The following is a 15,485-nucleotide window of genomic DNA, read 5'->3' on the forward strand; positions in this document are numbered from 1 at the left end:
CTTATATCCACAGAAAGTCACTGAGCCAAGAGCTTGAAGAATGACATTTCAACAAATAAGAATGTGAGAATAGTAATTTGAAAAGTGATTGTAATGGCAATCAATTACCCAAAGAGGTCAAAAACAGGCCTTCTGTAAGGATGGGATTATCTCACATCTGCCAGTGACAGGCTGCTTTGGTAGGCAACTTAAGCTTCTCATATTGGCCCTGTCTGAGAAGCATTTTGGACTCATTCAAGGTATTTTCTCATGCATTTAAAGAAACTTTAGCTTTGATTTTGATTCTTCGATTAACTTTCTTTATAAAACAATAATAACAAAGCTATCAAGGAGGCAAGTAGAGATGCTGTGTTATGGTGTGGTAACTTGGATCCTTAGCATCATCCATACGTATTGTTATTTCAAGCATAAGTGACAGAGTACAGCCAGTTAGTTCAAAATTTTGGTTTTTGTGAGTCTCAGATACTTTGTTTGTTTGTTTACCCCAGGTGTTGAGATGGTAGTACAATTTTTAGTCTGCTTTGAAATCAGGGAAGCTTAGTTGCTGCTAACAGTATTAGTATTTGGACATAAATCTGTCTTGCTCGCTTGCTTGTAGTTTCTTCTTTGAAGAGTTACAAGCTATAGAGTTTGTGTTTGATGCTAAGTTACCAAATACAAAACTAAGTTGAAATTGGAAATGTACTGATTTGAGCTAACTGGGATAAGCTTGTATACAATTGAGTTGTATGTGGCAATGGTCTAAGCCTTTCTTCTGGTTCTCATGAGAACAAAATTGTACTGGTTCAAAGCATCTTTTGAAAGGGTCTCCAGGTATCTCAAGCTGATGTACGTGTACTTCAAGTTCTGTTAAGTAACTTCTGGAGAGGAGTAGTCCTCCTGATAAATGTTGTGAAGAGTAAATGCATAGTAGGTAAATGTTCCCTCTACTTTTATTACTCTTGTAGTTGAAATAGTGCCAGTGGACTGACCTGTCATTAGCAGGAGCAAGGCTGATGGACTGGTAGTGGAGATGAAGCATAACAGGAAAACTGTGTGCATAAAGGACTTAGTAAGAATGTTCTTGTATATTGAATGTCCAAGGAGATGCTCGTCACACACACTTGTGCTTAGTTAGGGAAGCATGAGGGGAGGCTGCTGTGATGTATCAGCTATCAAAACTTTTGTAAAAGTTTTTTAGAGAGAAGTTGCAGTCTTCTAACCGGATGCTCCGTAACACAATGTTGTGCTCAACGCACTGTGCTGAGGCTAGTACATACCCATTACCTGTCTGTATGCTTTCAAATATCTAAATGACTTATGCTGGACAAGAATGTGATACTGCTTCATGTTCAAACTTTCAATAGCTGCCTGGATAAAAAGACTCAGTAAACCTCTGTTATGACTTAATTTCTCAGGATTTTTTGTTTGTTTGTTAAATAATGGTAGTTATGAGATTTTGACAGTTTGAGTGAGATGTTGGGGTACGGGAGCTTGAAAGCAAATAAGAATGCTGCTGTGTGACCTGTCTACAACAAAAGTGGCTCTAGACCAAGAGTACTTCAGCAGAGAGTGCTTCTCATTTAATAATGTGTAAAAATAAAAATATTTGCCAAACTAAATCATGTTTCAACTGTTGCTATGCTGTACTACTGCCGTAAACTTGTGTTGTAACCTGATGAGATAGTGTAAGAGGAGAGGGGAAAATAATAAAATAAAGGTGAAAACAGCTAAAGAAAAATTGAATTTCACATTTGTTACTGTTCTACTCTACATAAGGTAATATTTGTAACTAAGCTTGTCAGGTCATTTAGAAGTACATCTATGGACTGCTAATTGGTTTTAGAGTTTAAAATCTTCAGAGACAGCTTGTCTATCTTTAATCATGTCAGGAACTGAACAGACAAAGGTAGAGGCCTTGTTAAATCTTACTTAGTGCTTTTAAAATACATTGTAGACTTCTGAAGTAATGCATTTATATATGTGCCAAAGTGCATTGCTGCTTTTTAATGCAATTAAAATGTTAGCTCCTATTGTCTCAAAGAACTTCTCCAGGAAATCACATGCATTTAGGATTTTGTGTAGAATGAGTCAGTGTTGTGGGAGATCAACAAACCCATTTTAATTGAACTTAAATAAGGCTGTTTTTTGTGAACTTAATTAAAATATTAGAACTTGCAGTGTTTGAATCATTGTCATTATCCTGATATGCAGATAATATCACATGGTATATATATCATGCTAAATAACACTTCGTAAGTCTGAGCATATTCTTTAAAGGCATGGATCAGAGGTGCTATAACATGCCCATGTGATGAATGCCCACTACTGAAATAAAATAACATGGAAAAAACATTTTCTGGTGGTGGTATTTTGCAGGTAGTGTTACAGAGGTGGGTGACTGGATAGTTTAGGCATATAAGATCTTTGTATTCTCCATGTTCTAGAAGGAAGAAGAGGAAAGCTGATGAGTGAATACCTGCTGCTTGTGCTAACAGAACAGTAACCATCTGTACTTTCTGATTTTGATGAGTACAGCTGGGTCCTTAGGTTTGATGTTAAAACTTAGAGCATGGAATAGTGGGAACTCACAAGTACCTGTTAGACTGGATTTGTTGTGCTGGTAAGTAGTAGGAAGTGGTAAGCTGCAGTCAAGTTTAAATAGCTGCTTTTTTTTTTTTTTTTGTCTGTAAAATGCGGAAGGTTTCAAATGGGGGTTTTGTTTGTTTGTTTTAAATTGAAGCGGAACTAGATTGGCACACTTGTGAATATAATGCACTGCCTCTGCTTCAAGTAACTGCTGTTTTCAAAAATATTTGACACTGTTTTGATAGTTATCAATTCTTGCAATCCACATACAAATATTTGAGCTACAAACAGTTGGATATCTGAATATTTCGAACATTCTGTCTACAGACTTCTGCCCTAAACAGCATTAGGAGCTGCTTGCTTTGTCTCATCTGTCTCAGTATTGTATATGCTACATATCCATAATAAAGATGAGGTTGAAGCTCATTTACTCATGACTTGAGGAGAGGTGATGAGAAATTCTTCCCTAGTTGTAAGTGCTGACTTTTGGGGGCATGCTTCTCGCCAGAGTTGTGAAAGTGCACGTGCTGCATTTATAGTAATGTGTATCCATGTACAGGAATGGATGAAAGAGAAGGCAAGATGTTAATCTTGTTCTCATTACAGTAACATAGAAGGAGCTGCATAAATGGAGTTCACAGAGAACACCCAGCCTTGATTTAGGTTAAATTTGTGTACTTCAGTAGCTGCGTTCAGTGTAGCTCTAATGAGATTCAGGCTACTTGCCTTTGTCATCTGAAGGAAATAATCTGCTGCAACGAATTTGATAAATGAAGAATGAAACCTCCCTTTCTTAGACATGACAATCTGCAAAATCCTCTCTGTTCATTATAGAGTCGAAATCCATTTGCAAAGCAAAACGTGGTAAAGGTCTTTTGTTTCTAATAAAATTTGCTAGAGGGATCAAATGGGGAGGATTTTCAACAGGGTGGGGAGAGAGAGGTTTGTGTGACTTGAGATCGCTTATATTTCTGCCTCTGTCAGGTTTGGGGGATGGAGCTGGGGATACAGTGAGTGGCAGCGCTCCTGTGGGCTGAGCGATGGCTCAGCCCTGCACAAAGCTGGTGATGTAATGTGTGTGCTGCTGCGGGAGCCGCGCTGTCATCCCCTTGCATGCAGATCCAGCCACACTGCACCACTGCCTCGCTGCCCAGCCCGCACAGGGCTCCTTTTTTGTCTCAGTAGAGTGACTGCTGCTTCGCTTTCTCTGCCTTCTATTGTCTTAAGGCTGTATTTTTAATTAACACAGCATGTGTGTTAAGAATACGTATGCACCTGCTCAGAATAATGCAAGCCATAATTTCTAATGTAATCGTTGAGCAAACGAGGTGGGTATTGGACGTCTCTTTTGGCATTTCATGATAATCTTACTCTCCCTTTTAAAGGCAGGGAGGGAGGCAGGTTGCTGCTGGCAACCACTCACATACTATAAGTGAAATACCCAGGCTTTAATTCCCCTTTGGACTCCTGATTTTTTTTTATTTTTTTTTTTTAACAATTGGTTCATTCTAACCAGTAGCATAAGTTAATCAGTACCTTAAATCAGTCCAGTAGAAAGATAAAAAAGGAGAGCATGGAGAAGCTCTGGTGTAAAACTTCAGTTGCCTCCCTCTAAATGCTTCTAACAGCTACACATCTGAAGCTAAGGGCTGTATTAAACAAGCTGCAGATGATTCTTTTTCTCTGTTGTTTGAATCAATATGAACTTGACTGTTTTTATGATGCAGGATGAAGAAAAGTGTCTCCCTCTTCCTCCTCACTTTGGTCTTTTGTGTGTAACGTGTGTGTAACGTAGCGGAGAAACTTGGATTCACCCTGCGTTGCCTGTGTCTCAGTGCTCTTAGAGCTCGAGCTTCTTACAGCTGCAAACTAATAAAACAGGAATTTGAAGGAATGAGCACTGTGCACAAATCAAGTTATTTGACATACATCTTGTTGCAAACTGCTACTTTTGCCACAGAAGGAATATAAAATGTCGTGCAAAAAAAGCAAGTGGGGGGAGGAAGGAATATTCAATAAAAACCAGTTGTTTAAGTGCCAATGTCTCCAAGTATGAATGTAACCTAGCCTAATTTTTGCATATGAATCTCCATGAGATGCTGAAAGTGTTGTGAAAATGTGTGCATATTGAAAAAAAAAAAAAAAAAAAAAGGAGGAAAGAAAAAGATAAAACTAGTAAATGCCTAATCTTGGAGTCTGTAAATGATAGGAAGCCCAAAAGCAATACTTCATGCTATAAAAAGGCATTTCCTCTGAGGAATATGTAATCTGGTTTTTGGTATTTTTGATTGATTTTAGGGCTGATGGAAATAGTTCTTCCTATTGTTGCTCAGGATAAAACAATGCAGGACAATTTTCAATCTGTTTTAACTTGCTTATTTTGACTGCCCTTGCTGTAGTCTTCATCAATTTCAGCGTGGAAAGAGATTTCTCCAGATGGTGGTTTGGAACAAGAGCCAAAGGACATGATCTAAAATGTTATGTTCCAGCTGTTGCTGCACAGAATTTAGAAGCTACCACCTCTCACTCAGTCTGTGTTTTGAACAGAAAAATAAGGAAAATTGCTTACAGACCTTGTTGTTAAAACAACTGCATGTTAAACCAATCTTTTATAGGAGACTTGGTACCTTCCTGATAGCACTGACAGTCTAGACCCCTCAAGCCATGAATGTCTGTAGCAATAGTCAAAAGGGGAAACGTCTGGCTGCAGTGAGAGCAGTCTGCTGCTGCTGTGTTTGAACACCACCACAAAAAGGTTTGCCACCTCAGCAGGACAGTGAATTCAAGTACCACAGCACTTAGAGATGGATGAGCAGCTCCCACCAAAACAAATGAACTCCCAACATTATCGGTAGGACAGAAGGAACAGATCGTACTTCCCCAATGGATAGATAAATTTAAGAACACAGTTCCCTTTACTTCAAAGGGAAGAAACTGGTCAGGTTTTGATTGTCTCATCTTAAGTTTCAATTGAAAAATGGATGTTTGTACTTCTGGCTTTCACATTTCATAGGATCAAAGGGTAATTCTGGTTGGAAAGGGCCTCACTACAAAATACGGATAACTCAAAGGTTCCTGTTACCCGATTGTTAAAAATCTGCAATTTTATTTTAGAGGGATTTAGGATTTGGAGTTTTCTTGAACTTACATTGTTAAGGCAGCTCATCAGTAAGTTTTACAGTACACACCTGAGGTAGCCAGTTTCCTGGTAATCACCCTTTTCTAACTGAGGAACAGATGAATATGTAAGCTTCCAAGAAAAGGATGGTCACTCAGTCAGTGAATTTGGTTTTGCTTGAGTGTTTCCTGTTAGCTACACTAGTAGCCTTTTCTCGTCGCACATCTGTCTACGTGGTTTGTGCTCCCCCGCCCCGTAACTTACAAACAGATGTCAGGACAAACTCCAGAGCTGTTAAACATGATTTGAAAAAACTCTCTTAGTAAAAATGCCCGAAACTGGAAGTGTTCTAAAGAGCTGGTAACCTTCTAGTGAATCTCGTTTTCTTACTTCAAGGCAGTTTCTAAGCTGTCCCATTCTGTGAGGTCTGAGTTGCCATGTGGTAGCACTGCGTGCCAGCTTGGTACTGATACAGTGCAATTCCCTGATGCATATATAGGATGTGCATAGGATGTGAAGCAAAACAGGAAAGGGAAGGACATTTCTGTGAGCTGTTGTGATTAAAGGGATGGATTGAAGGTGTAATGTTTCCTGATAAGTGGATCTTGAGCCTTGATCAGAGCTGGAGGAAGTCAGAAGCTTACTCACATCATACTCCTGGAATTGCTTTAAATTCAGGACTGGGTTCTTAATGTTAAATGAATAGCTGTTATCTACAACAAATCCGTTGCTCAAGATCATGAGTATGGCTGCTGGAACAACACTGAAATCATGCCCCTTTGATTATATGTCTCTAAGCCCTGTCTTTGTGTGAGTCACCTGGAGGCTTTAGAATCTGGACTCAGAAAATGTGAATGGAGAAATGATGAATGCCAAGGTTACCAATGTTGCCCAGTGATCTGTACGTCATTTAAAAAAATTGCTGATAGTTCCTCAATCATTCCTGAAAAGATGCATGGTCTTAAAGATGCCATGACAGGCATATGTAAAAGTCAGTGTTCCTCAGATGAGATGCTATTATGCCTTTTGAAACTTGTCATCTGCAAGTTCACTAAGCTCCAGAGAAGAGAAAAGAATTGCAGTTTTTGCCATGGTTTCCCTGAATTCTCTTGCTTTCTTGGAATGTGAAAGATGGTGTGAGATTGCTGAGCAGCAACAAACATAGGCAATGTCTATAACGGGAAGTGATAACAGTGCAGTTGGTGAATTGACAGCTCTATTTGCTCAATGAATCCTTTACTTGCGTACAAAACTATGAATTTATATCTAAGCCTACCATAAAATTGAAATTGGCACTTAAAATACTTCTAAAATCAAGAAACGCTATCAGTAATCCCATACGTGCACTAACTGTAGTTACCTTTTGCTTCCCTTTGTCAGCCCTTGGTGTTGTATTCTCAATTAGTGCTGGTTTTTTCCATTTTCTGCTTTATGAAAGTTCAGCTTACTTTCTCACCTTTACCTCAGTAGTCTTATTTCATTTGTAAACCTAAGAACTTGTGGAGTTCAGCGATCATTTTTCCCAAATCTCATTGAAGGAAATAATCAAATGATTCTACTGACTTAAATGTTCTGGGTTCTGTGTAGCTACTTCAGAGCAAGGATGTAAAAGGCTTCACAATGGCTGCTCCTCATATCTTGCTTCAAGTTATTCTTCGTGGAATAATACCATCTTTAGAGATTTGCCCACAGTCCTATTTTAAAAACCTCTTCATGGCAAAATGGGAGAATAGGAACCTGCTTTGTGCTCTTTCTCTTTCTGAACACCAGAAAAACATGGGAGGCAGTGTATAAATTAACTTCTTGAAGCTGAGATTTCCAATATACAGTTTTTAACTGATAAACAGATTTGAATAAACCTATGAATTTTCAGGGTTTAAAAATCAATGCTGTCATCCTGTAATACAGGGGAAGAAGGGCAAATAATGAAACCTTAATCAGTCTAATAATGCAGGAATTTTATTATATTTGAACTTCTTTATTCCTTCTTTCATTTTTTTTTTTTTCTTTTCCTCTTTTTACTGAAGTAACAAGAAGTCAGTTTCTCTTGAAATGTAGCTAGAAGTGATTTATAACGAAAGGGAGCAATAGCTCCAATTTCAGAGTTGTCTTCTTGGTATCATTCATGCTGTGAAATAGAGGAAGTGCTTAAGACAGAAACATCTTGTATTCTTTTTGCTTAAAAGTTGACTAGCTACAGTTCTGAGATTTTCGTTCCAAGGTGAAGCTTAATCAACACAAAGGGACCAGTGGATGGAAGGAGTTATGCAGAATGATTCACAGTTCCTGCTGCCTTACCTAGATGCAGGAAGCTGTTGCTTTGCTAGGAAATGGTGTCTTATCCTCCTGCATGGAAGTTGTTTTATCTTCTAGGAAATACTTATTTCCACTTATGACTAAGCTCGATCAGTCTGATGAGTACCTAACTCCCTGATTACCTGAACTGTGGCATTAAAGTAGCAGTTCTGAGTGCTCCTATTGCATTTTCTATGTGGTGGGGTTTTTTGTGTGTGGTGTGGGTTTTTTTTGTTGTGTGTGGTTTGGTTTTTTTTTTTTGTTTGTTTGTTTGTTTGTTTTTGTGTTTGTTTGTTTCTTTACTTCCATTCCCACACAACTTAGTGTGACATGTGGATTTTTGAGCAGAAGCCTACCAGAGCAGGTCCTTTGAAACAAAGGTGGTACTCTGTTGGAAAACAACTTGCTGAAAGAGGTTCCTCTGGTTTGGGATGGGATTTCTGTCAAAGAAGAGGTAGAGTTTAACAGCCTGGCAAATGAGGTGCTTGATTACTGTTGATGACATGACACATGGAGTCATTCTTCTGAAGTCTGAAGAGAGCCTAAAGTATTGACAAATTCTGGGTTGAGTTAGCTTTTTTTTTTGTTTATGCCTGTGAAAAGATCTTGGTTTTATGTTGCAAGGTGAAAAGCAGTTCCATTCTCAAGGGTGTGAGTTTTCAAAATGAGAGCATTCCATTTTTTTGTGTTTTTCTAGCTATGTTTCAGAAAAGTTTCTAGTCAGTTGTGTGTGAACAGCAATGGATGAGTGCTTCATCAGCCCCTTAGCAAAGAGATGCTGCTTTTAGCCTCAATTTCTGAGCCTTTTTGGTGTCTTAATTCCTGTTTCTGTAATCTGTGTTGCCACAACTGAACAGTGCACATCACTGAAGATACCTTCAAAGTAACAAAGACTTCTGTGTTCCTGGGGCAGCGATGCATCTTTGGGGAAGCTGTTTCCAACATTGTTTTTTATTACAGTTCTGTCATCAAATCATTAGCTTGTAAGACGGGTTTAAGGCAATTTTATGTGCTCCTCTTAATTGTGTGGCTGACTAGTTACTGATCATTGCAGCACAAGGTGATAAACAGTTACCTCATTTTCTGTGTCTTAAGGACACCTCAGCCTTAGACTAGTAAAGCATTTGGCCTGGATGGGTGAACTGCCAAGCAGGGTACCCAGTTTCTGTTACTGCTCTAAAGGTGACTTGCTCACTGTATTTCAGTGCCTGTGGGAAGTTTCAGCAAGTTGGGTACCCAGGGGAGCAGCAGAACACTGTGATTTCCAGGCAAAAGATGTCTCCTTTATGCTGGGCTATGCTTCAGTCTCCAGGGCAGGCATATGTGCAGGTCTGCAGCCAGATGCTCACCATGAGATTTGGAGATGCTTGCAGCCAAAGTGAGAGGGGCCATCCTGGCCATTTGGGTAAAGGGCTCTTGGAAACCTCCTAGGGGTCATACCTCTACCTGGGAATGCCATCTCTTCATGGGTCTTTCAACTTGGGTATATTATGTTGCAGCAAAATATCTTAGCTTCATACAGCATGAGAAAAAGGATCAGTGTAGACAATTAAATTAACTGCCTGATGGTGTCTTCTGGCTCTGGAGTTGTGGGGACAAAGAGGAGATGGTGTATTTGTGGGAAAGACTTCTTAATTTTCCAGTGTACACATCTGTATAAAAAGTCTAGGTGATGTTCTTTTGCTTCCTTCTTGATTGCGTGTTTTAAACATCTTTAGTTGTGTGATATAACACTTCAATAACTGCTCTATGATAACAGACTGTTTTATTAGAAGGCTTTATTGCTGTAACTCAGGGGATTGTGTAATCCTGAAAGCTTCATGGGGGGCAAAAGAATCTCCTAAATTGAAATGGACTACTTAGTTGTGTGTTAGTTAATCTACTAAAGTTGGATATTAATTAGCATAATCTGAGGTTCCCTCCTGCCTGGTGGTTAGGGAAAAGTGTCTGTAAGATGTATGAGACAATAGAAGGGCATATGCTTCCTGTTAAAAATGTGAAGCTGTAAAATGAGTATTCCATTAATTGTCATTAAAAATGTCAAGAGGGGTTTTCCCATTAAAGACTAAAGTTATCTTTAAAAGACATTAGCATAGGATTTATTATTAAAATTCACATTTTTTAAATAAAAAAGCCGTAATAGGTGAACTGGATAGTGAAAGGAACATCACAAGTACGTGCCGTATGTGCATGTACATCATGCTTTCTAAAGAGAAGCCCATGGCGCAGCAATGATAGCCCAAGCCATGCAGGCTCAGGTTGTGCCACCGAGATGGCCGTGCTGCTGTCACCGGGTCCAGCATCCCCAGCCCCTCTGCTGTCCCCACTGCGGTGGTGAGGCCGAGGGGGCTGCGGGCACTGGCTGCGGCGGCGGGAGCTGCAGCCGCACGCCTGGGTAAGGATGACATCACCCCTAGGAACATGTGATGCAGCCGGCTGGCGCGGAGGCTGCTGAGCTGTGTCGGGAGAGATTGGTGCAGATATTTATGGCATTTCATTTGAGTGCAGTAAATGTCCCCCCCCCCCCTTTTTTTTTTTTTTTTAATGAAATCCTCATAATCACAAATATTTTGTGGTGTAGAGGCTTTAAAAAAGGGGGGAGGACCTACCCCAAGCCCTTAAGACCTGCTTATGTTGCAGTTTTTTTCTTTTGTTATTGCTCTGTTGAAGATACAAATATAATACTTTCTTGCTGCATTCACCCTCTTTGCTCCCCAGCATTCTTCCATCAATTGTAATCCCCACAGCCTTTCAGTTAAGCTTTAACACTGCAGAACTGGAATAAAAATAGGCTGTTTATAGCAGCAGGAATATGATAATCCAAGGCAGTCAGCCTTAAGGATATGCAGATCCAGAACATGAGCCAAGCACTAACGTATTTGCTAGGGTGTTTACCTTGAGCAGCCCCTTAATAGTCAAAGAAATGTTGGCTAAATGTTTCTCGCTTCTTGCGTGCCACAGGCAAAGTAAAATGTGCAGCTACTCCGCATCATCTGGGGTGAAGCAATTTAAGGGCTTAGAAATCTGAGCAAGGGAGTTGCAGTAGCATCAGTGTCTTGGGTAATTTTGAGCTAAGATAGGCAGCAAAGTAGAGCACTAGTTTCTGCATGCTTTTTAGGTGAGGAGAAAGTGTTTTCTACCTCAAAATTTACTGTAAAGAAAAGGAATTGCAATGGCTGATATGAAAGCTGAGCATGCTAATTTGGCATTAAGCTTATGGTGGGTAGCTCAAAGCACATTTGAAAAAATAACCAAACAGCAATTCTGGAAGTGTGCCTGTATGCCTTAGCAGTCAACTGAAGCCCAGATATTTTAAGGTGGGAAAAGGTGTTTGCTGTTTTTTCAGATGGGTTATGTAAGCCCAATATTTTTTTTTCTTGAAGTCTCGTTTAAATCCATACTGAATGAAAATTTAGGAGGAACAAAACTGTAGGCAGTTCCAGTAAAAGGCTGAAAACCTATAGTCAGTACTCTGGAGGAAGGAATAATGCAAGAAGTTCCTTTGGAGCTGTTTTAGACTCCAGAGAGTCCGTGGGCAAATGCGCAAGAAATATCTGTCTCTCTCCACTGCTTTGCTGGTCTGGAGTTGTTGTGTAATTGCAAAATATTGTCCATCGTGTAGAAACTCTCCATGCAGCATGGTTACCCAAGGAACTAGTTTTCCTGGTCTAGCCTTTCTGAAAACGCCTATAAAATTTGGGGTTTGTTTATGGTGTTCCTGGGAAAATGGGGAACTAGGCAATGGCTGGAAGAGGATTTGTTTAGTTTTGTTTGCAATCTGTGGGTGCCGAGACAATGTCCTGGTTGAACACTTCAGTTACAGTGAACTGGAGAGGCTTGTGCTCACAGACATTTGTCTAAAAGCATTTTTAAACAGTTGTGGTTAGTCTGTAGTTTTCCACAGACAATCCTGAGTGCTGCTTCACAGTTCTTTCCTTTACAAAACTTCCTACCATCTAAAGTAAACCTCTCACTGTAATTCTAGCTGGCTTACTTTCACCATCACTAAACTTGTTACATGTTTTGAGGACTGCTACCGTGACTCCCCTCAGTTCTTCAGACTAAACAGTGTCATTCCATTTAGTCCTTCCATTTAGCCCATGACACATAAACAGCTTGCCATCTTTGTCCCCTGAGTGTTGTGTTCGGTGTGTCCTGGGTCTGTTTTGAAGGGCAGTGCCCATAACTACATACTGTAGTGGCACGGAAGTCTCAGTATTCCTGGTTGAAATAGAGAACCTGTAATGTAATTTACACATATGATGCCCTTATTTACATACTTATGTTACTTGATGACAGCAGTAAGATACCTTCAGGTTTTATATCTTAATTACACAGCTCTTTTGTTAAAGCTCAGAGCCTGAAACCAGAGGATATGAAACATTTGGATATTTGTGAGGAGGAAGAGAAATGATGGCCTCCCTGATGGCCATCAATGACAGCTGCTGCTGCTATCTCCAGAGGGATTGTGACCCTTTTGCACAGAGGAAAACCATTACTTTTTTAGAAAAGTCTGCCAAATGTACACCAGAGCTTGCTCTTGTATGATTTCCCTGAAACTATAAATAATTAAGAAGCTTATTTTACATTCCGCATAGCTCAAAGTGTTGCTTTTAAGGAACACAACTACTGTGCTCTATCAGGGTATTTGGACTGTCTTACTTAACAGCGCTTCTGGGATTCAGCAGTGATAGCGAAGTAAGTGTTTCCCCTTACCCCAAAAGAGGTACTTTCTTCAGAAATGACATTTTGAAAAAAGCGCATGAATCCAAAGAGCCTGGGAAGGATCATATAGAGAGTTCAAGTGTGGGTACAGAATCACACATTTTTTGTGAGATGAACAAGATTGGCCCAAAAGGGGCCAATTCTGTATTGTACAGGTGAATATGGAATACAAGGTCATAAATAAAATACTGCCTAACTCTCCCTAATTAAAGAAGGGAGGAGTTTAGAATCTGGCCACAGAAATGTAACGGAAGTAGAGAGGAGGGAGATGCTGGTGGTGTGCTGCTCTGTGACAGACTGTAATCACTCACCGTGGGGACCACCTCAAACTCCATGAGTATATGGAGTTAGCCTGGCAAAATGTGCTCTGTTACAAAGCACTGTTCCTGTCACGCAGCAGAAAAGACACAGTTGGGAGCTTTATCTCCTAATTCTGCTTACAGAAGTGATGTGAGGAAGGTTACATGTACATAGTGTTGGGGTTTTTTGGTGGGTCTTTTTGTATGGTGTGGTTTTGGCATTTGGGATTTTCTGGGGTGATTTTTTTTGTTGGTTTGGGGTGTTTGTTTTGTTGGTGTGGGTTTTTTTTGTTTTTTTTTTTGGTTTTTTTTTTGACTGGTAATTGTTCTGAAGGTACCTGTTCTTATTAGCTTGATATTACTCCTTTCTGCGGGAACAAAAAGTGAAAGTGGAGTTTGAAATGTCTAAAAACAATAGGATTCAACTGACAGTTTTTGTTTACTGATGAAAAAGGATAATTTCAGTATCCTGTTTTCTACAAAGGCTTGCTAAAAGACCATGCTATTTCTGTTAAGTTAATCAAAACAATGGTTTGTTCGTTAATACATTTTAGAACTTTATTTTATTTTTTGCAACCTTTTACTGTAATGTTATCTTAATTCCCGTAGTCATAAAATTCAAATTATGTTCCAAATGTAAATGTTATACGGTGCATTCTTTAAATGTAGAAGCTGAGCTTTTCTGAATTTCTTACTAACTACCTTTTCCTTTTTTCAGGGTTTCGCAAAAATGATGAAATGAAGGCTATGGAAGTATTGCCAATTTTAAAGGAGAAAGTTGCATACCTTTCAGGTACAGTTATTTTCTTCTGTCATGGAATGTGTAACTGTCTTGTTAGTCACATGTAAAATGGTCTTTTAAATACTTTAAATATCATTACAAAGTCATGGAAAGCTAGGGTAACACCTATTCCTGTTGGATGGAGCCAGGCTCTTCTTGGTGACAACCAATGGTAAGACAAGGAGTAATGGGTGCAAACTAGAAGACAGGAGGTTCTGCTTAAATTTGAGAAGAAATTTCTTCTCAATGAGGGTGACAGAACACTGGAACAGGCTGCTCAGGGAGTTTGTGGAGTCTCCTTCTCTGGAGACATTCAAAACCCACCTGGACACATTCCTGTGTAACCTCATCTAGGTGTTCCTGCTCTGGCAGGGGGATTGGTCTAGATGGTCTTTTGAGGTCCTTTCCAAACCCTAACATTCTGTGATTCTGTGATTACACGAGCATTGTGAAAGGATCTGTAATAAAGCAGGTACATGTTTTGTGGAATGTGGAACATACTGCTTGTTGTCATCCCAGTTGTGTCCTGTCTGCCCTACATAGCCAACAACATTGTTTAAAACAATCTGCTGTACCATAGTAATATTCCATATTTCAGGTTCTTCTGCTGTAGAGTTTTACAGAGATAATTTTGTTACTGACCTGTCTGAAGCACTGGAGGAATATCTCTGTTGCAGAGGTGAAACTTCAGAGCATGTCCTTTGAAGCACACTTAATATCTTCATGGTGAAATGAGTTAGCACCTATTTTAGCTATCTCCAGCATACACCTGGAAGTTGGTTAGTTACTTCAGGAGGAATAGCAAAGGATTTAGAAGTGGGGTTTAGATGGATTAATACTGTAACGTATTCTATAACTTGATAAGTAACTTTACTTGATGGAATCATGGCTGAGCTGCATATTTTTGTGAACTGCATTTTGAGTGTGACTTCCTGAAGTATTGCCAAATCTGTTGGGATTAAACAACATTGTTCTGTTTGCCGTAATCTTAGTGTCAGATTTTGAGGACAGTCTCAGATTTGAAAGGAGGGAGTTTTTTTTAATAAATAATTTGTCAAGAACTCCAAAAATAAAGCTTTTATCTGTAAACATGAAAACATAGAAACTGATCACTGAAATTCTATTCTTTAGTGATTTTTTTTTTTTTTTTTTTTTTTTTCTCTGCATGGAGGCAGATGCTGGCAAGTACAGTGTGTGTGTGTGTGTGTGTGTGTCTATGCAGTTCACAGTACTTCATCCTGTCCACTCTGCTGAGATAAGTAGAAATGTAAAGCAAAAAAGATGCTTTTTTTTTTTTTTTTAGAAGGTTCTGACAGCTCTAATGAATGACATAACGGACTGACCAGAACCAGTTTCCCTGGTAGTGTTGAACTGCCGATTCTTCTCCTTATGAATTGTAGTGGTGGTGAAGGCTTGCTTAAAACTGTATTTTCAGAGGGAAAGAAGTAAAGGGAGTTAATCATGATATTTCAATCTCTCTTTACTGTTTTTTGGACCTTGCTTTATGGCATTTAATGAAAATGTAGTCAGTTTCCATTCCAAAACCTCTCAATTTCCAGGTTGTCTAGAGCTTAGTTTAGACCCCTTAGAAGGGATCTGAAAGATGATAGGTGTTCTCTAATGTTAATTTGTAAGCATATGGCATTCTCAGAAGCCATTAATTCAGTGCAAGTGAAGTGGGCCAAATGAAAGACGAAGA

General features: G+C 39.4%; 1 protein-coding gene across 1 annotated transcript in view; it reads left to right on the plus strand.

Moving 5' to 3' along the window:
• The window catches only part of TRIO (trio Rho guanine nucleotide exchange factor), a 252,964-nt gene that overhangs the window by 57,243 nt on the left and 180,236 nt on the right, over positions 1 to 15,485 (plus strand). Inside the window, 1 exon segment of the mRNA XM_065831948.2 lies at positions 13,724 to 13,798. Coding sequence (XP_065688020.1) covers positions 13,724 to 13,798 — 75 coding nt within the window.

Source organism: Patagioenas fasciata, chromosome 2 (genome assembly GCF_037038585.1).
Source record: "Patagioenas fasciata isolate bPatFas1 chromosome 2, bPatFas1.hap1, whole genome shotgun sequence".
Taxonomy (NCBI): domain Eukaryota; kingdom Metazoa; phylum Chordata; class Aves; order Columbiformes; family Columbidae; genus Patagioenas; species Patagioenas fasciata.